Genomic DNA, 16,483 nt, shown 5'->3' with positions numbered 1-16,483 from the left:
GAATTAGCACATGAATCAGTAAAAAAAGAGAAGTGAAGCAGCTATACTACATAGATTGTCCATATTTGTGTTTCGTTACTAGAAAACTTGAAATCCAAAAATAACTGCAAGTTTCATTACTTCATTACAATGTTGAAACATGAAAATATTCTGTGAAATAAAGTCTGAAAAACATTATTAGAAAAGAAAAATTTGGAACATGTACACAAGCAACTGAAAGGGTGTGTACAGAGATAAGCAATTTGGTACTGTTTACATTAATTATTTGAGCTGGAGAAGTCTAAAATACTGCAGAAATTTTATATGATCATTGAGCCTTTGGAGTATTTTCACCATGCTGGCCCAAAACCACTTACTGTGGAAATCTGCTATCATTTCTATTGCACCTGAAGAGGGCAACTGAGGATTTAGGGAGACAGGAGTGAAGAGGAAAGACAGGAGAAATTATCAGATCTGAGACTGGCACACAGCAAGATGAAGAGGTTACTGGTTCTGGGAGACTCTGGTACCCTGAGGAAGGAATCCAGTGATCCATTCTCCATGAACTCTGTGACAATCATGACTGGTCGACTCTTGGTGACCACCCCCTCCAGATGGATGACATTGGGATGCTCAAATTGCCCCATGATGCTGGCCTCACTCAGGAACTCCCGCCGCTGTTCTTCTGTGTAACCTGACTTCAAGGTCTTAATAGCTACTGTGTATTCACGCTTCCCTGGGTGTTTCAGGCGTCCAAAGCACACCTCTCCAAACTCTCCTGTCAGGGAGGGAAGAAACACACCTCAAGTAAGGAAACACAGCAATGGATTTTAGTCAGATGCACTAAAGCATTCTACTGTGAATGACTTCGGGCGCTGCTTGGAAATAGGGCTACTGGGAATGTTTAGATTAAGGCAAAGCTCTTGGTGAAGGTTGGAGACTACATCTTCATGGTTCAAATGAGGAGTTCTGAGACTTCAAAGGGTGTTTTAAACTTGGTTTAGAGCCAGCAGCTAAGGGTCAGTAGGCTAAGATGAATTTTGGTAATAATGGAGGTTTAGGTATCCTGGGACACTTGATGTACCATGGATTCATGGGTCCATTTCAGGCCAGTAGTGTGCCAGGTCTCAAGGGGAACAAGAAGGCACTTCAAAATCTGCAGATTCTCACACTACCTGATCCAATGACCTCCTCAATCTTGATGAGGGACACATCAATCTCCTTGGCAAATTCTCGAATGGCTTCATTGGGATCTTCGTAAGTTGAAGGATCAATGTAATACTTCACTCCAAGTCCTGCAGTGGGGGAAACAGCCCAAAACATCACCAGAATCAAACCCTGAGACACACAACTGCTAATGAGTCCTGAAAAGAGACAGGCCCTTGCCATCTGTTGCTCAAGCACACTTACCTCGTGCACCGATATACTGCTGCAGGCGATCTGTGTATGGAGTCTCTCGCCTTTTACTGCAGGACACAAAGGAAAGGAAAGTCAAAACACACACAAGAGTCTCTCATCAGATGCTGGGGTAGGCTTCTCAGTGCAAGGCTCAGAGAATCCTTGAAATTAGGGGTGGAAGATGGGTGTTAAGATCCTGCCCATCTCCTGGTAACCAGTGCATGCTTGTTTTCTACATGGTAGTTTTTACACCACTGTTTTCACCCCCACTTTAGAAATGAAAAATGATAGGGCTTTCAACACTATCCTGAAAAAAAATTACAGTTTAACATCACTGCCTTAGAAGTTTTCTTGCTATTCAGGCTAAATTTGCATTTTAATTTCATTAAATTACAACAAATTATTCTTTTCAATTATAATCTAAGCCATCTTCTGTGATGCCTTTTGAATTCTTCAAAAACATTCTAAAAGCCATTTACTCTAATGATTAACATGTATAGATTTCCCCCAATTATTTTTCCTCCTGGCTTTGTTTAACAGCATTTACTTTGGCCATTCTTTTCATAAGTACGGTACCCGAACCAAGCCACACAGACCCAGATAGACAGAAATCTGTCCCGTGATGTGATTTTTGCATGTGCAGATCAAAACAGGTATGGTCTTTATATTGTAAAGTTTATTGCATATATGCATCTCATTTCCAGTAAGTATAGGTCCTTCTCAGCACAGGCATTTCTCAGATTCCATTCTCCTTCTAAATGTGTATAATTCAAGTATTTATTTCTTGCATAATCTAATTATTTTAGGAGTTTCATCCTATTTTTTTTTTGCTCTAAATATATTTTCCATTTTCAAGATACTTCCTTTGTCCCAAAGTGTTCATTCTTTTTCCAAATAATGTGCATTTCATCAGTTTCCAATAGTTTCCAATCATCCTATTAATTAGACCAGATTGTAAATCAGACCCTACAGTATCCTGCAGTATCCCTGCTGTCTGCATGGATTTGTGTCAACTCATATGTTTTGCTGTTTCAGCATAAGACCTTTTAGCTGCTGATTCAATTAGCAATTGAAGACAAAGTATCACGAAACATTATGTTACTTTTATGAACATAAGTAATTCCGACATTCTAACAGCTAACTGTATTCTTCTTACTTGTCCGACTTATCTCTTTAAATTCTGCTTTCAAAACCACAGGCAGTTCTACCTTCAAAATTTTTTCTCTTGTGCAAAGAAATTTGCTTTACTGGGGGTCTCTACATAAGAGCTCCAACTCTGTTGTTGAACCTGAATGCCAGGTCTACATTAATGGTTTTTTATAGGTTATTTAACAAACTAATTGTTTTCTGTATAAAAAACCAACAAAACAGTTAGCTAAAATAGATGTTTCACATTGCATATTTCTTGAAAAATGTGTACCAACAATTCATAAAAACAAATTAAAGTCACAGCATTTGACTCTACATATGTTCAACCTTTTAAAGAACTACTCATTTCATCTGGTGTTCCTCATTTTCTGCATCTTCAAACTTACTTTTCTTATCAAGGACAAATTTAAAATAGAAAGTTGGTATCTCCATGTTTTCTGAAAAGCTGCCTATTAACTGTACATAACTCTTTAAATATAAATGAACATATTTTTTATGATATTTCCTCATATGTATATTTACAGATGCCATTAATGTCTTTCCCCAACACAGTTTTGGTAATATTAACTTATTCTGGGTTTGGTTTGTTTTTTTTAGAAAAATAAATGCTTTATTGAGTTGTGCACAGAATATCACATTTCCAGCTGTAACAAGAAATTGTATTTTTAACAGTTCAAAGCTACAAAAGGAGGCAACATTTCAAAAATAACAATATTTGATAATTCTTTTCTTTGCAGAAAGAAAAATATTGAAAGAGAATATACATGAGAGAAGAAAACAAATGTGGAAAAGGGAAGAGAACAAAAAAGAAAACATTAAAACTAGACGTCACTTTCTAAAGTTAAGTAGTTTATACATTTTTTTAGATCAGTAGAAAAAGCTAAAAAGTCCCTCTTGTGCAGAGGCACGGTAGAGCAAAGATACAGAAATCCATTACTGACAATCTAGGGGATTTAGTTCAAACCTCAGTAAATTCAAGGAGTGGGTAATGACTGTTTCTTTTCTTCAAATAACAAAAACCCCCATTGTTTACTTTTGTACCTCTACAAAAAAAGCAACCCTTACTTTTTTCTCTTTAAAATTTCTGTCCTTTTTTTTTTTTTTTGCTGTAACAGATTATCTCTACAACCTCTTATATGCCCTTTATTCTTTCCAAAATGGAAAGTGGTATTTGCTTTCTTTAACCTCTATTTTATGAGCTAGCATTCCATAGAACCATTGGGGTTGTATAGATTTTATTCTTCAGCAAATGAGCACCCTTGTCTCTTGGTTCTTGGTGAAAGGGTACTTATCACCTTCTAAATAACTGGATATGCATACTTATTCCACCAGTCCTTCTCCACTACATTGTTTCACTCTCCACTTGCTTGCCTAAAATGCAATTTACAGTCCCTTCTTTACAGTGATACATTTGAATACCTTTTGAGTATCAGCTCTGAAATGCTTTCCTTGTGTTCATATTGCTAACTAGCCAAATATCAGCTAAGTACATGAGTGGTTTACCAAAGGAGAGGCTCCTCAGATAGGAGTAATGGGGCAGGATCTTTCCTTAATTAGAGAAAGGCATCTCAAGGACATCTGGATAAATGCAGATCAGGCTGTTTCCCTTGGGACGGGGTTATGTTGCAGGGGTAAGGAAGTTCCACTGTCTGAAGTGCACATGAGCAGCTCAAGGAATTCACCTCTTGAAGATGATGGCAAGGATGGCAATGGCAGCAATTACCAAGAAGGCCAGACCCCCGAGTGCTGAGCCCACGATCAGTGGCAGTCGGTCCTGCACCATCTCCGAGCGCTCCCCTGGCAAGGAAGACACACATACACACACACATGGATGCAGAGGACAGGAGCTGTGAAGAGTTCCCTTCTGCTCAATAAATCTCACCCGTAATTCTGTCCCTAACAGCCCTTTGCTCCCCGGTCACGGTGCTTCTCCAGTGCCTTCCTTCCTACATCTGAAAAGACAGTGCTCCCTCGGAATCATCTTTTTCTTCCCCTGGTCTACTGACAGCTGCCAATCCACTTTAAGCACAGGCTAGCTCTACACCTGGGCTGTAATCCACTGGTCCCCTATTAATGTAGCTTGTCAGTGGCATACTTGAGTACCTTTGATCCGTACCAAAATGATGGTGATCCTGCTGGAAGGCAAGCTTCTGCACATATGCCTGTGTCCCATCTAACTTTGTGTCCCATGTCCCACCTATCTTTAAGACATTCACAGAGCTTTCAGCTGTAGGATGTCCCCTGACAGCTGGGGGGGCCAAACTACAGTGGTGTATGTAGTGCCCTGTCCCCCTAAAGATATTTTTACTGGCACACTCTGTGCCTGCTGGTCAGAGGCACCGAAGCAACAAGGAGCAGGGCTGGGGAGCACGGCAGTAGTGTAAACAATACCCTCAGACAGCATGAAGCTTCTCTGAGTGAACAAATCTGCATATGCAAATTATTATAAACAGAAATACAAGTTGAGTAGGAGTGTCTGGTAGCAGTCCTCCAGAGGATAAGCCAACACACTCAGGGACACATGCAAGTGTAAGGTGATCATGTGCAGACCTCGGGACAAAATGGTAGCACTCACCTCCTGTTGAAGTCTGGAAATACATCTTCCCACTGTAAGGGCCGTAGCCGACTGCTGTCCTAGCACGCACTTGGAAGGCATAGATCTTGCCTGGGCTCAGGCTTGATATGGTGGCCATGTTGGTCTCACTAGTTAAGGTCAGTGAATTATCCTCATCTTCTGCCTGTGAATTTCAATGACCAAAAAGGAATGTGAAACTTCTGCCTACACTGCTTGCTCCCCTCATCAAGGCATGACAGTTTCCATGTCAACCCAGTATTCTTTGAGCCTCTTACAGAGCCTCCCAACAACAGCTGCTATTCCAGACCTTACTTCCTTGCACACTACTCATTCCTCACTGCTGCTTCTCATTCCCCCAAGCCTGGGCTTCCCAAAAAGCTCTGCTAAAGACTCTTAATCTAAACAAAAGTGAGAGACAAAAAACTTTGTCCTGTGGTTTGCTTTCTACAAACTCCAAATTCATATACTCTCCTAGGAGAATTCAGAGCAAGAACACATGTAATGCTGTGTTCAGGAAGCTGCTAGACATGTTATCACAAATAGCAGTATTTTTTACCACTAACAGTAGCCCTGCAAAATCCTGCAAAAATATTTATGTGAAAGACCAGTAATATGGAATGGGAGTTTGTATGAACAGCCCCACACATCTCTTCCCCTCAAGTCAGATGGATTAGGAGTCACAAGACGTGAATGGAGGACAAATTTGTATTTGCCACCCTGTAATTCCAGCACACAAAGAGGTATTTGCCACTTAGCAAATGAAAGAGTGCATTCCTCCTCATGGAATTTCTTAGAGATGTCTATCCAGGCATAAATGGGGACACGAGACTTCCCCTCAGAAACAAATGACAGACTTGCAGTGAATCCAATTCCAGCAAACGTATTTAGAAACTTCAGCTCCTTCCACTGTTACCTGTGTCAGTTGACGCTAAACTTATTGTTAGCCACAGCTTTTAAGTTTAAACAAGTCTCTTCTCTTTTTTTTTAAATTTACATTGTCCCTAGATGTTTCCAAGTTGGGAAATGCAGATGGACTGATGCCAGGTGACACGTATATCACAAACTTTTGGTATTGCTACTTTGCTTCTTCCTCATAATTGAAGCATTTTTTTCCATCTCCCAGACAGAAGTGCTCAGTATCACTTTCTGCTCACCTTGTCAAAGTAGCGTAGCTGGTAATCCAGGATGATCCCATTGGGCTGGTCCGGCTGAGGCCACGACAGCGTGATGCTATTGGTAGTACGACTCACCTGATGCATCATAGGCACGGCAGAGGGGACTGGAATAAAAGACAGAAAGGGATAAGCTTAAAAATGAACTATAATTGAATATTCATTATGATGAGTAAATAAGTTAGGTCAGCTCTTCCTTTAATTTTCCTTAATTTGCATTATGAAATGCTTTGTAAAATAACCAGAAGAAATCCAGGCACAATACTACTCTGCTGGGAGATACAGTCATTGACAACTCAGACAGAAAGAAAATGAAAAAATCCACATCCAACTGATTATGCACAGGAGTTAAGAAATCATCTGTATTGTAGCTGGAATATAATTCTGATCTTCAAATGTGCAATTTTTACATGCAAGATGAGAAGGTGCTCCATGCCACCACCTTGTTTTAAGATCATGCTTGGACAAAGAATGGGACAGTGGTCAGAATAAAAGCAGAACACATTACTTCTCTTCTGCTTCTCCCCCAGGTTGGAGTTCTTTTCCTGGGGGGAAAAAATCAAGGATGGGCTACCAGAGTAATGGAGGACTCGCATGTGAAGCTGTCTGGAGAATGGAAATCCACTTCTACCAAAACCATTCATGAGCCCATGTGCACACACATGCACACTCTGTGGGTTCATGCAAAAGCTAAGAGAGTAGGAGTTTCATCTTAGGAAGAGATTTCCAAGCAAAAATTTCAGGATAATTTTAAGAGGATCTTTCAGCCTGCCAGCTGTCTTTCCACAAAGTTCTTCTCAAGTTTTGCTTTCTCTCTGCAAACAAAATGTCACGTTTCCAAGAAACCTACAGGTAAGCAGCTAGGGAATCCTCATTTTCCTAATGGATGCAACATTTTCAGCAACATTTGAATTTTCCAGAAAAAGCATGCCAATGAAAAGCTGCCACCAAACACCACCGGTTTTACAAAATAGACATAAACTTCCTTGATGTGAGGAATGAAGCACAGACATTTGGCAAATGATCAAAACCTGCAGAATAGCATTTTCTTCCCTCATAAATTACGAAAAAGATAAAAGGATTGTTTTTAATAACAAGATAAAATTATTCTGAAAAACATATTTCAGAAGGGCTTCAAACAAGACAGGCAAGTGGGAACTAATTTAAAAATGTAAATGAAACAAAAATGTAAGAGTCTAAGCAATAAAATGCTTTCTCTCCTCCTTACTCCTTTCATTTTTTACCATTGCTTGTTCTTCAAACAATATTACACAACTACTTCACCTGCCATTGAGAATGTTGTGACAAGAATGGAAGAGAGCAACAATTAACCAAGACCATATGTAGCGTTTAAGACGCAAATGAATAATACTATCAAAATGTCAGTAGGTAACTGTCAGTTAACATTTGATCAAGACAGATTCTGCTACATTTAAGGTTCCAAAGAGTTTAACTCCCTTCCCTGAGACATAAAGCAAACACAGAGGGAAAGATGCAAACCTAAATACACAGCTACATTGCCAGGGAACAGCCCACTTCTTTCAGCTTTTGGATGAAGATTTTACAGAATTATCAGAGTTAAATCTTCCCTCAATTCCTCTCCTTCCCACCTGCAACAGTTATTCGTCCCTTGCTTCTCATTCCTTCCCAATCCCCAATTTTTCCCCTACCTAGAAGAATTAATCAAATAAAGAAAAAATCAAAACATCACTCAAGCGTATCTCTTGACCATGTGCCACAGCATTCTAGAATGCTCCTATTATCCAGGTATGTCCATCAGTCAGGGTAATCAGATGGTGGTGGTGGGGGCAACCAGGAAAATGCAGCCTGTTGTATTAAAAAATAGCAAATTAGGCACAAATAGGTGATTTGTGCCTAATAAGCATACAGTGCTTAGGGCAAAAGCCATTAAAAACTCTCAGAAATAAAACCAGCTATGAATCACTGCAAGGCAGGTTGTCTTCAATCTGCCTCTCTGAGATAGAGTGTAGATTTTGATACATGTTTGTCTCTCTTTTAAGGACCTAAAAAATTATGAACCACTGGCCAGGGAGCTCTTCCATCACTTCATGTAAAAAAGATATCAAGACTTCTCCTTTGAAAAATTCCATACTAACATGGTATGAATACTAATACTAAAGTGATGTGCAATGTGACAATGATTGTTGGTGGAGTAAATACATACTTCCTGTCAGAGGTGTATTATCAGGTTATTCTCCCAGTGTTAATACATTAGGAAATAAAAAGTTCAAGATTTTATGTCTACAGACATCCAAAGTACCATACCTCCGCTGCCACAGAAGTGCTAGGTGAGTATTTTCCCTTGTTTGCATGCCAACTACTAAAAATGTTTGTAACATAACTTTGCTTTCAAACCTTTGTTTTGTATACAAAAATGTGTCCAGCTTTATATGGATTTTTCAGTTTTATTCATTTTTTTTACATGGGGTTTTTATAGACATAGACATGTTAGGTCCCTGTCTAATGGCAGCTGAAATCACAGGGCCTGATTCAGTCCAATCTGGGCAGTTGGACTAGGTGATTGTCCTTAGTTCATTTCCAACTATTCTATTCTAGTCTATTCTATTTCTATTTCTATTCTATTCTATTCTATTCTATTCTTCTGTTTACTGAGATTAAAAAAATGCTGTGAGACCAGACCTCTAAGTAAGACTTGTATGGAAAATTCGTGCCCATATCAACCTAGTTAAAGCTGCAAAGAAGTCCAAATACCAGTTAAATACAACTATCAGATTCTGTATTTTGTGGGTTATCAGTTGCAACCCTTCTACACTGCAGGACAAATTTTTTCCTGGCAGCAGACATGTGCCTGCAAGACTAAATCTATCTCAATCAACAGACTAGGTAAGGAAGGAATGTGAAGGAAGTGCAGACTTGAGCAAGAATATATGGCAATCCCCATTTATGCAGAGCACAGCCAAGTGCGATTCTTGGCAGACCATGAGCATCTCTGGCATGTGACATTCAATCCATATTCCATTCCATGAAGTTACTTCAGGAGAGCCAATGTGACCCCTTTGTGCTTATGCCTGGAGAAGTCCCATGGGTAACGCCCTGGAGGGAAGAGTGACTCAAAAAAGCTAGTTCATGTGCAAGGATTGCCTCTCCCAGGTGCAAGAGCAATCCATCCCAACAAGCATGAATTCAGGCAAAAAATGCCAACAGGACTGCATGTTTGAACAAGGAGCTGCTAGCTAAACTCAAGACACAAAAAGGAGGTACATGGAGGGTAGAAGCATGGATAGGTAGCCTGAGAGGAACATAGAGACATTGTCCAAACACGTAGACATGTGGCTAGGAAAGCCAGAGCCTACCTGGAATCACATCTGGCACAAGATGTCAAAAGCAAGAAGGGTTTCTCTAAGAACAGAAGTGGCTCAAGGAAGAGGGAAAATGTGGGCCAGCTGCTGGGTGGTGCGGGGGTCCAGGTGCCACAGGCCACCTTCTTCACATCAGTCTTTCCTAGCAAGTCTTGCCTTTAGGAACACCAGGTCCTGCAGACCTAGGGGAAAGTCTGCAGCTAGGAAGATCTTCCTCATGCCAGATCAGGCGACTGAATATTTAGGCAAACTACATCATTCCATGGCCCCTGATGGAATGCGTCCATCAGGTCACTGCCTCACGCCATTTTGAGACCACTCTTGATAATCTTTGAATCATCATGGTGACTGTGAAAGGTGCATGAGGACTAGTGGAAAAGAAATGTCACTCCTCTGCTCAACACGGGAAAGAAAGAGGATCCAGGGATGTGCAGGCAGCTAAGCCTCACCTTCATCCAAAGGAGTTGTTGAGTCTCCAACTTTGGCCATATTCAAAAGTGTTCTGGCTGCGCAATTTGCTTGAGGTGACCCTGGTGAGCAGAGGGATTGGAGAATACATTCTCCAGAGCTCTTTTCCAAGCTTAGCCATTTTCTGATTCTGAGGAGACACTCATTCAGCAGTACAGACATCCATGGACTACAGACAACTGACTCATGGGTCATCACTCAGCTGGGATTCAAACTAAACCCTGCCAAGGCCTGTGTGTTCTATCTAGTTATTTATCCTTCCATCTTGCCCCACAATCTTCTGAAATTATACAGTTTGATCAACCTCAGGCAGGCCTCTAATGCTCTCTAACATGCCTCTATATTCTCTAATAGTAGTCTCAAATCTGCCATTCTCACTCTTATTTCACTTTCATTACCTCTTCAGGTATCCTATTTTCCTCATCTTCCAAGCAGATGACATGAAGACCCTAGCTTTGTTCCATACAGCTTCCCAAATACCATCTTAAAGCAAGATCAGTCTGAATGCAGCATGGAAATGCCCTTCTTGATGTGTTTATTATCTTATCTTTATTTTAAAAATGTCTTACATTTTCCCACACATTTCACTTCAGTTCTGGCCCTTTCTCTAAATATCCAAAAATCCTTTAAAACTATCTTGGATTGTCTTCTGTCATAACCTTGTACTTTTGCTCTCTATGGATGAAGAGTGGTTTAAAAGGGCAAATTAGTCAGTTATTTTAACTTCCTTTACCTCTATTATTATTAGGTTTTGTGGATGCATTCCACTCATGCTTAATAAAGAGGAAAATAGCCTTTATGACACAAGGTACCATGTTTTACTTTGTATTTTTTATTTATACTTGCTCAAAAGGTTTTTGCCTTCATTTAAACAGTAACTGAAACCTGAATTGTGGAAACAAGCACATCCATTCTCTGCTCATGCTGCAGAGATTGGGCATAGTGAAGAGAGAAACTGGAATAGTTCCTTTTTGTGGTGTGACCACAGAAATTGTTATTAATTCCCAGTCATAGCTGGGCAAATCCATTAAAGATGGCTAAGTTGACAAATGTCATTAACGTCACTAAGGGAAAAATTAGAACTTAAAAGAGTATTTTTGCTGTTCCTATGTGAATAGAAAACAAAAAAGTTGAATTCTTAGGGAACTTTGGTTGGTGCTCAGGGTTGGCAATTAGGTAATAAATAAGGAAACAGCTAACTACTTTGAAAAACAATGTATTTCATTCAGAGGACAATGAACACTCACACTCCACTTGCTGTACCTGCTGGCTTTAGCCTGACAAAACACAATAGTATGTAGTTTTTGACAGCTCTCTTCTTATTTCTTTCTTGTTTTGAACTAGAAAATGCCTTGCCTTTGTCCCTGCTTTGGCCAAGTAAATCTACTGTACTCTTTTGGCTCTCTTTGGAAAAGCAAACATCTTCAAGCAATTCATCATTTCCCTTCATAATCTCATAATCACACTTGGCATTTAAATTCTTTCCTCTTATCATACCATTTCATGTGAAAATCTTCTGTCAGGTCCTCTTAAACTTCCTGGCACTACCCAAAAGTGTCCTTGTCCCTATTCAGCCTCTTACACGAACCTTCAGACTGTCTAGCACTCATTTCTGCAGCTCTACAGATTTTTGGTATCGCCAGGTCCCACTGCTCTGATTCCCATTGATGCAGAAGGCTGCTACATGTATTTTCACAGGTACAAGGCAACCTGGTCAAAAAACAACCTTTATCCTCATATACCTCTACTAGCTCTCAGAATGTCTGGATTCAGTTAAAAAAAACCCCAATACACTTGCTTTTAGAAGTCTACATTGATTTGTTCCAACATTTAAATCTCTGCTGCCTTTCTCTCTTCCTCTTCTTTCTAGGAACGCAACAACTGCCTGAACGAATAAGCTCCGTAGCATGTCTCTGGCAACACATTACTACATGCTTCAGTGAAACTTGCAGAGGAAAAATGGTCGTTCCAGGTAGTTACAGCTGTGCATAAAAGAAGTTTCTTCACAGTCCTTTAAATGAAAACCTGACTACTGTCCTGAGACATGAGAAGAGGTATTTGTTTACCCTGGTAAGTACACTTGAAGATGCTAAAATAACGAATAAAATTTTAGTCAGGTTTTTTTTTGTAATAATATGGTAGGAGTTTAAGTTCTTTGCATTTTTGTGTGTCAGGTTCACACCTGTGAAGAAGTGTAACTTAATTAGAATTACATAATTACCTTTCATCATGTGGTTTCTGTTATCTGGAACAGCCTTCCAACATCTCTCTATACATCCTGACATTTATTTAGGTATTCACCCTCAGCACTTCAAACCTGAGCTGAAAGCAATTCCTTTCTCTTGTCTCATCTCTGTACAGTTCTTCCGGTGATTAGCATATCATATTTGCATTTCACACTATTACTATCCAAACAGGTTTTATTATTGCTATCCAAACAGATCTCATATTTCAGGTTAAGTCTTATTATAGTAAAGGACATTTTTCAGTGCCAGCCCTTCTTATTCTGGTCTCAGGCACACGGTCACTGAAGAGTAGGAACATCATGATCAGTCTGCCACAGAAAACTGTGATTGTGTAACCAAAGGATCCTATCATGCTCTGAAAAAGGGCCAGAAGACTGCAAGGGGTAAGCAAACTCCTAGAGGAACAGTGTTTTGGAGACAAAGATGGAGAGTGAATAGGTATCACGGCAAAAAGAAAAAATAGAATTATTTCCATACAGAATATTGCCTAAGATATCTCTAATGAAGGGGCAGGAGTATTTTTTGGACCAGCAACTGGAAGAAGAGAGAGGACTCTGATGTATAAGTAAGAAGAAGCTTCAGAAACTGCCAGGACTGGAGGGTCTTTTTTTGGGTCATCTTTAATTCAACAGAGAGAAAATTTTTGCTGTGGCCCTTTATTCTGAAAGTGTACCTTTTTCCAGTCTGCTTTTCTTTATGTACCCTTCTTGTTTCCCTGTGCCCTTTTTGTCTCTCTCAGCATGTAAAATCCTGAAATTTTGATCTCTGCTTGTATAATAATAATAATAATAATAATAGTAGTAATAATAGAAATAGTAGTAATTGTTATAATAACACAACATCAACAAACAATGCTGAAGTGAAAAGCTGCTGAAGGGATCAAAAGGAGGGGGTATGGATGAGACAGGCCATGTGATGGAGGAAGCAGGGCCTAGTTAGTATGAGCTGTCAGTACAAATCGAGGGCAGCTCATCTCAAGCTCACTCCTAATGATCCCAAGGAAAAGCAAGGAAAGAAAAACTGCGACCAAACACAAAAAGAAGCCACTCAGTACACACTGATGTTTAAGAAAGTTGTCGTCCCCTGAAACAGCTTTACTGCACAAGAGAAGCACCTTAGAGAGAGGCACCCAACACACCCAAGACACCCAGAGACACCAAGAGACACCTGGAAGAGCAGGAGTGGTCAGAAAAATCAAACAGAAGCAGAAGAAGAGAGTAGATTTGGTGATTCTGGGAAGGAGGAGGAAGCAGCTACCCAATTAAGTTATCTCTGATAGAGATAAGAAGGTTGACATGAGAAGCATGAAGAAAGAGAATTCTGTAGGATGTTAATAGAACACCCACCTTTCTCCAGAAGAAGCTAAAGGACTGTCTGGAATTACCACACAAATTACCCACCCACATTTTACAGTAAACAAAAGCTGATCACCCACTTGCAGCCAGCCTCTTAAGGGAACCAGGGATCCTATAGGTGCTCTGCTACTCAATGTCTGCCAGGTAACACTTCAAAGGGAACAAACAGATCAACCCCCTGGCATCTGCTAACAGTAGGAAATTAGTTGGGGGGTACATATATATTCCCTTTCTTTCCATATAATAGAAGCAGAAATGATAAGATGTGATTTAACCAAGACCATGATGCCACATCTGGTTTCACAGCACTTCTCTGGATCTTTACCAAAACCTTGTTCTGCAGGGGTTTCCACACTACACTCTGGAATCTCCTACAGGATTTGTTTCAGTTTAATATTTACACAACTCTAAATGTTTGCAGACATTTTCTGTCACTCAGTTCAAAACGCTCCCCCTCTTTCTCCTCTTCATCACATTACTCCTCATTATATCCTCTTAAACAAGCTGTGTATAATTCCTCTCCATATTAGCTTATACATGCTTGTGAAGAACAACATATGCCCAGTCTCTTAATGCTGACATTTAGCAGAACTCTATGCCTGGATGTATGTTTCTCTCCAGCTCCAGTCCTTGTAAATGATATTTACAGGAAATAGAACTCCTCTGACTGCCCACACAAGCCATTAGTATCTTAGTTTAGTTATCCCCACGGTTTAGTTTCTAGTTACAAGGATCACGACATCTTTGAATATAACTGCACAACACATTTTAATATTTCTACCATGTAAAGAGGAAAAAAAGTTGTTTATTAACAGGAAAATAAGAAGATGAAATGAAGAGGAGTAGGGGATAGAGAAAATGAAGAGGAAATTAAGAAATGCTCACTAAGAACTTCTCTGGCAAGGTGATGCTCACAAAATCCTCGTCAAACCCTGATAGTGTCCCCTCTCTTGCACAATGAAACAACATGCTTTGTCTGACCCACAGCGCTACATCTCCCATTGGAATCTGCTCCAGGGCAGCCTCTTCCCCAAGAACCACATTAGCTGCTAAACTTGAGTTTTTCTGCCAAGAGGAAAGAATGGAAAGCCCATTTAGATAAGGCAGGAACAGGAAGGGCAAAAGTGAAACTGCAGAACTAGCTGGGCAGGATAAAAAAAGCCACACCACACAAGTAAAAATACAAAACTCCAGGATTCAAAAGATACAAGCAAATCAAATGAGAAAGAGAAGTAGAAACTCCGGGGCTCGGATGCAGAGGTCTCCTCACCTGTCTGGCTGGTGCTAACATTGATGGTGGCAAAGTGGGGTGCTTCTGAACTCAGCTCAGTCACCAGGTTGACGGCCTGGATCTCGAAGGTGTAGTGCACACGGGCCAGGAGGTTGGAGACTTGCACGCGGCTCTCGGTCAGCCCCACCTGGCGCGGCTCGAACTGCACGCTGTCCCCGCAGCGCACGCACGGCCCTGCCGACCCCGCCGGGCACACCTTGCAGATCACGTTGAAGAAAACGTCCTTGCGGCCACCCAGGTCCTTCGGGAGGCGCCAGGTCAGCAGCACGTTGGAGCCAACAATTTCATAGCTGAGGTCACGAGGAGCAGAGGGGATGCCTAGAAAACCGAATGAAAGATCCAAATCCCATGAAAGAATGGGAGAGAGGTGAGGGAAGGGAAAAGCAAAGCAAAGGGAGAAGAATAGAAGAACAAGTTGCTTTTTCTTGTCATTCTTCCTCTTCTTTAGTTGTTTCTTTGAGCGAGGCTAAGAAAAACATTCTCTTTGCTACATCAAGCACACACTTACATAAACAAAGGAACAACTGTATTAGCACATTTTAGACAAACAAAATTATAAAGAAGGGTCTTTGTTTCAAGGGTGTGACTTTTTCATTTCCGTAGAACAGGGAAGTGCCAATCCCTTGAAATTTTAAACTTTGCACAACCTTAGTAAAGATTGCTCTCTGATGAGACCTGTAATTCTCTCCTTCGGCATCTAATATGTCTGAACTTTCTCAGACTACCGTTAACCTGTTCCATCTATTCCAGGAACTGCATACCAGTTTTGCCTGCAATTATTCCTGGTGCCAGCCAGATTCCTCAATGGCATCAGGGGTAAACTCTGACAGCTGAAAAACTGCCCATTCTGTGCATTCCAACACCTCCCGTGATGGCAGAGAGACAGCGAAGAGAAGGAGGAAAATGCAGAGGGTGAGAAGGAGGCATGCGGATGAGTGGGACAAGACACTGCAGCTAAGAAGTGAAAAGTTCAGAAAGGTAGAAGTAGGCAGCAGAACTGTGCTGCTAAACCTGGGCACAGACACAAAGCAAGACGGGAAGGGTAGGGACAGAGAGGCTGAGCTCAGTAACAGGGAGGGGCAAGGGAAACATTATTTACAGAATATTTCCCTTTGAAGGCTGTAATGAAACCCAAGAATCCTCATTCTCACCATTACTCTGTAGTCAGGTGCAGAAGCAAAGGCAAGTTTTGGGATATTTCAAAGCTCTTGAGATGAAGGGAATTGCAACCCCCCCAAGTCATCCAGGCACATTCTCTCTCATTAACTGCCCTTGTTGCTTGCAAACACTTCATCCAAACACTTACCAGTGCAGGGAGCATCAGAATTGTCTGAAGCAGATCGATAGTACCGGTTCTGACACACACACTCCCGGGAACCTGGCAGTGGAGCGTGGCTGTGGGCAGGGCACAGATGGCAGGGCTCATCTCCCACAGATACTTTAAAGAAACCAGGGGGACAGGCTAAGAGGAGGAAAATAAGAGAGGCAGAAGCAGGAAAATCATTAATT

The 16,483-nt window shown here is 40.8% G+C and overlaps 1 protein-coding gene across 2 annotated transcripts in view; it reads right to left on the bottom strand.

Moving 5' to 3' along the window:
• The window catches only part of EPHB6 (EPH receptor B6), a 77,391-nt gene that overhangs the window by 15,896 nt on the left and 45,012 nt on the right, over nucleotides 1-16,483 (bottom strand). For both annotated transcript variants that reach the window (XM_017736494.1, XM_008635415.2), the window contains exons 5-12: nucleotides 16,281-16,436; nucleotides 14,954-15,292; nucleotides 6,256-6,380; nucleotides 5,102-5,264; nucleotides 4,209-4,323; nucleotides 1,390-1,445; nucleotides 1,155-1,274; nucleotides 510-757 (exon numbers count right to left, since the gene is read on the bottom strand). In XM_017736494.1, coding sequence (XP_017591983.1) covers nucleotides 510-757; nucleotides 1,155-1,274; nucleotides 1,390-1,445; nucleotides 4,209-4,323; nucleotides 5,102-5,264; nucleotides 6,256-6,380; nucleotides 14,954-15,292; nucleotides 16,281-16,436 — 1,322 coding nt within the window. The remainder of the gene's footprint in view (nucleotides 1-509; nucleotides 758-1,154; nucleotides 1,275-1,389; nucleotides 1,446-4,208; nucleotides 4,324-5,101; nucleotides 5,265-6,255; nucleotides 6,381-14,953; nucleotides 15,293-16,280; nucleotides 16,437-16,483) is intronic.

This window comes from Corvus brachyrhynchos, unplaced genomic scaffold, assembly GCF_000691975.1.
Source record: "Corvus brachyrhynchos isolate BGI_N302 unplaced genomic scaffold, ASM69197v1 scaffold176, whole genome shotgun sequence".
In the NCBI taxonomy this organism is placed as follows: domain Eukaryota; kingdom Metazoa; phylum Chordata; class Aves; order Passeriformes; family Corvidae; genus Corvus; species Corvus brachyrhynchos.
Note: the sequence above shows the minus strand (reverse complement) of the source record. Positions and strands in the feature narration are given on the sequence as shown.